Raw genomic sequence first — 7176 nt, 5'->3', positions numbered from 1 at the left:
TATAATTTTCCCCAAAAAGTAAAGTTTGTGATGGTGGTATATCCAGGAGTAATTTGGCAACGTGCTAAAAAGTTAATTTTTTTGACATTTTATTAAGTTTTTTTAAAAAAATTATAAAAAAAGTTAAAAAATTAAAAAATTAACTTTTTAACAACTTCTCAAAATATTCCCAATTCAACTCCATCCTAATAGGCTGGAATGATTTTTATTTTTATTTTTATTTTTAATTTTAATTTTAAAGAACGCAGAGTAAAGGAAAAAAATGAGGTTTTGCTAATTTAAAATTCAGGACAATTGGTAAGTGGGTGTCAGTGTCAATGCCAAGCTGGTATGCAAGTTGCAACTGATAGACGAAAAGCGTTATATGCATTTTCACACTCGTAAATGTGCCAATGATGTTTGGTAACATAGCATAATAATTATTTAGTGCCAAACAACAACAGAAGAAAACAATAATTGTTTATTTGTTAAAACAGGAAAAATTACAATTCAGGTGTACTTTTTTAAAATAATTATATATAAATAGAATTAAAATTTATAAATTTTATCATTAATTTGAATTTTTTTCAACTCTCCACTAATTTGTTATTTCTTAAAAAATAAAAAATAAAAAATAAAACACAAGCTTAGTTTGGGAAGTGGATTGGCTTTTTGAGTTTTGGCTATTTTAGCCTGGACTAAAAAAGCTCGTTTGAGTTGAACTTTTTGACCTTTTTCACTTTTATGAGAAAAAAATAAAATGATTATGATTTAGATATAACATCTTATCTTAGAGTTCTGCTATTATCAATCTATCAATTATTTTGAACTCTTCATTTTTTAGTTTTTTTTTTATTACAATAATAATCTCAAATGAAATTACTAAAATGGACATTAATAATTTTGGGACACCCCATCTCACAGTTAAGCCTACACATCCACTACATCATGAGTTAGAGTTTATGAGAGCGCCCACTTCCATCACTATCCATCAATCTTCCCCAAATCCTACCATCAAAACCTACTCACCCTTAAAATCTTGAAAACCATTTGGCAGAAATATTCCTGCGGTAACAGTGACAACTATTTGATTATCTATACTTCTCCAGCAATGACTGGAAATTTTTTCGACAATCATAACTCCATGAGATGAAAATGGTACAACAATAAAAAGCTCGGAGGAAATTCATAACTTTAATGGTCTTAATTCAGAAAGATTGGCTTTGTAAGGGTCAGTTTCTTGAAATAAATAACAAAAATAATAAAAATTGTTCATTATTTTTTTGGGACTGAACTTCCAGACATATGACTGAAATTCAGTAACACATGCCCAAACATTATTTATTTGTTCAGGAACAGGTAATCGAACATTTCTTACTTGTCAGGAACAAATAACCGAACATTATTAATGAACCTTTTTCAAACTTTAAAATCACAAAACCCAAGTAAGATAAAGAACAAGAATTGAAACTGTTAGATAATTCAAAGAAACTCACCTAAGAGATCACAAATCCAAACACGTGAAAATCGCAGAATCCAAAAAAGGAGAATTTTTAATAAACAAAAAACAAATGTTACATTTATTTTTTGAGGTCATGAATAAGTATGTGGGGATGAAGTAATAATCACCTTCGTGAGTTTTGTTACAGTTTTTGGTAGAGAGACTTTTTGGGGTGTGAGGGTGTGCATTCAATTGAATGTGTATAACGTCTTTATAAAGATAATTTTATTATTTGGGAGATAGAAGAAATTTGGATAAATTACAAATATACTCCCTGAGATTTTATTAAAATACGAATTACCCTCTGTGGTTTTAAAAATTACATTTCACCCCTTAAAGTTTCTAATTTCATAACAAATTGTCCATTTTATTAATAAATCATTAAGTCAATTAATAGTTTTTAATGATGTTAAAAATATGTTTAATTAATAATTTAGGTAATTTTATTATTGTATAGGAGAGCAATTATGAATTTTATTTTTTCAGTTAATTCTGTTAAATAAAAAATTCTAATAAGGAGTATTGGTAATTTTTCAAATCATAGGGCTAATAAGTATTTTGAGCAAACCTCAGAGAGTGTAATTGTAATTTATCCAAGCAATTTTAAGAGTTTTAAAATTTATAAATAGAGGTCTAAATAAATAAGAGGTTCAAAATAATTGATGAGATACTAATAATAATATTTTTTATTTTATTGAATTTTTAATCTATTTTGTTTTTTATGACTATTTTAACATTTTAATCTCCCTACTCAACATGCCAAGTGAGGGCACAATCATTATACTTTGACTTTGTTTGGGAAGTTAGTTATTTTAGTCAGTTATTTTAATTTTTGGTTATTTTAGTAGGTTAAAATATGTATTTTGGGAAGATAGTTAGAGTTTTTTATAGTTAGATGTGATGTTTCTGAGAAAAAAATAAAATAATTATGAATTTGATGTGATATTTTATCATATTAATTATTTAAACTTGTTTTACCTTTTTATAAATTTTAGCTCAAAAAACCAAAAAAAACCTTTGCCAAACAGGGCCTTTTTGTGATTTGTGGTCCACGTAGGAATGGTTCGTCACCCTATCAGGCCACACAATGAGCTCATCTGAGAACATGAGTTATAAGTTGTTCGACTTTTCTTAAGTGTGTAACTTACACCTTACACTTACGTCTTTTTGTTTGTTGTCCTATTTTATATTTACACCTTCCATTTATACCTTTTATGTTGGTTGCATATAGTGTGCAACCTTAAGGAGTTGCACACCATAACAGTACCCTAAGTTGTTTACTGATTTATTTGAATCGTATCTGTTCTTTATCATTTTAGATACTTTGTTATAAAAAAATAAAAGTCATTTTATAATTCATCACCAAAATAACCTAGGCTTTGTTTGTCATGAGTTATTTTAATTAAATTAGTTAGTAAAGACAAAATATACTAATTTAATTAATAAAATGAAATATTACATGTAAATTATAATTATTTTATTTTTATTTTCACAACTATCAAATTAGTTAAAAAAATATCTCAAATATAACTTTTTTTTTAAATCCAATAATAAAACCATCAATTAAAATATCTGACACCCTCTCTGTCCTATTTTCTCAATCATTAAGTACTCATAGTACATACAATCATTGTGTCTAAACCTAGCTCAACCCAAACGATTGCTTAACAAATTGGTATGTACCCAAACAAATGATTAAATTTTTTTTATCAAATCTTTCGTATAATTATAGGATTTACACCAATTATATATGTAAAATCTCGCACAATAGTATAAAATTTGATAATTTATTTAAAATTTCTATCTGACAAATTCATTTTTGGCCAAGTAAATTCGCTTTTTCCCTTTGCCACTTTCAAACATATTTTCTGCTGCCTTTCTGTCTGTATTCTTACATCTGAGAGAGAGAGAGAGAGAGAGAGAGAGAGGGAAGGAAGGGTGAGTTGTGGTTTGGACAAAGGGCAGATGGAAGAAAAAGAGTTGGACTATGTACTGGTACCATTGGGTTTGGCCGTGTTTGGCTCATACCATATTTGGCTTCTCTTCTCCATAATTCGTTATCCCAGACGCACTGTCGTTGGCCTCAACGCTGAGAGCCGCCACCAATGGGTCTTCTCCATGATGACTGTTAGTCTCTCCCCCTTATAAATTACACACTCTTTTCTCATATATTTGCTTATTATTGTCTCTGATACTTACTATTTCAACTGGGTTTGTGGTATCTCGGTTTCTTTTGTGAAGATACTCTAATTTTACTTGATTTTGGTTTCATAGATACAGTTTGTGTTCATTGATTTCAGGATACTTTGTCTCAACAACCCAATCTTAACCACAATCTGCAAATCTGTTATTTATTTGGGTTCTCAGTAGTATTACATGCGGACCTCAAAGACCAAGGTTGCTCATGATTATTCCCAAATTATGTTGGGTTGTTTTAGAAAATTTTAAGTTCTGTTTGGTAGTGGATATTTTTTTGAAACCTTTTGTTGTTCATGCTTTGTAAGAAAATGGTTTATTGTGATAAATGAAAACCCATTTGTTGGATCTTGCTCACAACCCATTCATTAAAATGTCTTGAGGGAAAAGGGTTCAGGAAAGATGTTAACTGTCTGATTTCAATCTGTTAATTATATACCTTCCCCTGTTGTTTAAGCTCAAATCCTGTGCTCTGTACTATTGCGTAACTTTCCTTTGTTGTTGGCTTTTTTGACCCCTTTGGTTTGTTTTCTACTTATATTTTAAGTCTGGCTTGAAATAAACTTTCTCCTCTAATGGGTGCCTGTATATGTCAATTATTGGCTATGTTTAGTTCTCCATTCTTAAGATTTGCAAAGATGGTTAATTCCTTTAATTTTACGTTTTTCTTGAACACTATGGTTTAATGATGTGCTAGTGTTACCATAAAGTGCCTAACATGGGTACTTACTTCAACAGAGGATCATAACTAAGGTAGTATCCAAGGAATTTCTGATTATTAGGAATAACTTCCTCTCATCTCTTATAACACATGCAAGGAGGGTGTGCCAACTCATATCCCTTTTTTGCTACCTATGTCATGCTGAGTCTAACACCGTCATTCAATCTGTAGCAAAGTGTTCCTGAACGTTGTTCCAGTTAGAGCTACATTTATGCATTTCCTTTGACTATTCTGGTTAATAAAAAGGCTATAGATGTTGAAACCCACTATCCTGCTAGAACAGTAGTGGAAATATTTCCTTCTTTGAGTAGAACTTGTATTTCTCTCCCACAAGATTTTCATTTGGAGTTGATTCCTCATTTTTCCATCCGTTGATCCATCAGTTGATCATACCCATCCCTTGATCACTCAGTTTGGCATTGACAAATCACCCTGCACATGACTGAATCTATTGCTGGATGCTGTTAAGATGACTTCTTGTTGCACTCAGCCCACCAAATCTCCAGATTGGTGAATTGCTATGCAAGAGGAATTCAATGTCCTCATTAGGAGTGGCATGGGGGTCCTTGTTTCCCCCTTTTGACCTACTAATGTTGTTTGTTGTCAACATGTATTCAAGAGCAGAAACTCAATGTTTCAATTGGTCATATAAAGCTCAATTGGTTGTTAAAGGCTTCGTGTTGACTATGTTGAGACATTTAGACCTATTATCAAGCCTATTGCCATCAATCTCTGTCTTTTGGGTATTCAATGTATTTTCGTTTGGTTACAGAAAGGAAACTAAGTAAAGTTGGAGTCTTTGGTGCCGTTTAGAGTTTGGTTGGTTGTGAGCTCTATTTATGAACATCTAGATGTGCAATAACCTGGAGGGAAAATGGTCATTAATTTTCTTCTCACTATATCTGTGCATAAATGTCGTCATGACTTGTGTCTCTCTCATCAGTGTTACATGCTATATTCTTTCCCTACTTTTATTTAAGGACATTATTATTTTCTGTTCATTGATTTCTTAATTCTTGATTTTAATTGTTGATATATTTTTGTGATAGTTAATTTTATATTTAAGTGTTTTGGTGTTTAAATCCACATTGCGGAGGTCTTTGTTCCAGGTGCAAGTCCATTCCTTGATAAATGTTTCTACTAAAATACCAACTTTATGGATGCATAGCAGTCTCCTACTTAGAGCTAATAATTGAGCAATTATGTTATCTGCATTTTGTATATTAATGATTTCTGGAATGATAATCAATTTTCTCAGTGAATGATGTACAATTCAAGCATAGGTCTTCATTTGAATTTTGCGAAATAATACTATTGAGCTATTTACTAGGATCCACTGAAGAATGGGGTTTTGATTGTCCAAACAATACGCAACAACATAATGGCGTCTACGCTTTTGGCAACAACGGCCATTACTCTTAGTTCACTGATCAGTGTTTTTGTGAGCAACGCATCAAGCTCTTCCAATGTATCATCGGAAATAGTTTATGGAAACAAAACTGCCATTATGTCTTCTATCAAGTACTTTGCTCTCTTGTTATGCTTCCTCGTTGCCTTTCTTTGCAATGTGCAATCTATTAGGTACTATGCTCATGTTAGCTTCTTGGCTACCTTGCCTACGTCGATAGACAAAAGGGAATCTATTGAGTATGTCGCTAGAAGTTTGAATCGAGGAAGCTTGTTTTGGTCACTTGGGTTACGAGCATTTTATCTGTCGTTCCCTCTCTTCCTTTGGATCTTTGGTCCCATACCCATGTTGGTGTGTTGCTGCATAATGTCATTTGTGCTGTATTTCTTGGACACCACTACCACTTTTACACGGCGTCTTCACATCAACTCCCTGAAAGAGGGATCAAGAACTGATGACATTGGGTCTGTATGTTGATCATTGTAGGCGTTGGCTTTATAAAATGTTATTCCTGAAATTAGAGTAGTAATGAAAGAACTCTGTCATTAGTTTTCTTTCTGAAGTTTATTCTTGAGTTGGAAGGTGCCTCTAGTAAGCAGTTACCTATATATCAGCATGTCCTTTGTTAGGGCATGCATTTGTATCTTTTTGAGGTGAGAAAGTAGTTTAGGTATGTACCAACTTCACAGTGAAGAATATAAAAAATTACATGATTATTGCCAATGTTTCCCTGATTTGAGCTGATAGGAACATATACTCTGGAAATATGAAATATACATGTTTCTGGGGGATTAATTTGCCATGCTTGTGCATGCATGTCCAAAAAGATCATGAGGAGAAATTAATGTGAAATTACATTAGATCATGTTTCAGTCATGTCCAAGAAGATGTTTCCAGAGTACATTTCATGTATATAGAATTAATCACATTAGACAATGTCTCCAATTAAATCACATCAATTAAAGGGCAAATTACACAAATAGTCCATATAATTTGGGGCTTGTGTCATTTTGGTTCCTGATTTTTCAATTGTGACACATTTAACCCTGAATTTTGAATCTTGTTTCAAATAAGGACAATTGAATATATAATTAGATTTTTCAAGGGTAAAATTGTCAATTTGATAAAATATAAACTAATTTGAAAAAAATAAATGTCAAACAAATATTTTTGAATTTTTAAAAATTATTTTTATCTACTAAAAATAAAATTATGTAAAATTGATAAATCTTTTAGACATTTATTTATTTATTTTTACCAAATTGATTTTTATTGTGTTTGGATGATGATCATATAAAATTAATTTTAAAAAATTAATCATGTAATTTTTATTAATTTTACATAATTTTATCATTGGTGGATAAAAATAAT

At 31.1% G+C, this 7176-nt stretch overlaps 1 protein-coding gene across 1 annotated transcript; it reads left to right on the top strand.

Annotated features, from left to right (window-relative positions):
• Positions 1–3305: 3305 nt before the first annotated feature.
• LOC114284863 (transmembrane protein, putative (Protein of unknown function, DUF599)) lies at positions 3306–6528 on the top strand. The gene is made up of 2 exons (XM_028227819.2): positions 3306–3607; positions 5728–6528. The coding sequence occupies exons 1-2, from the start codon at positions 3446–3448 to the stop codon at positions 6280–6282; spliced, it is 717 nt and encodes a 238-aa protein (XP_028083620.2). The 5' UTR covers positions 3306–3445; the 3' UTR covers positions 6283–6528.
• The last annotated feature ends 648 nt before the right edge of the window (positions 6529–7176 follow it).

This window comes from Camellia sinensis, chromosome 15 (genome assembly GCF_055761805.1).
Source record: "Camellia sinensis isolate YWXY chromosome 15, ASM5576180v1, whole genome shotgun sequence".
Lineage (NCBI taxonomy): Eukaryota > Viridiplantae > Streptophyta > Magnoliopsida > Ericales > Theaceae > Camellia > Camellia sinensis.
This window is presented reverse-complemented; position numbering and strand designations above follow the sequence as displayed.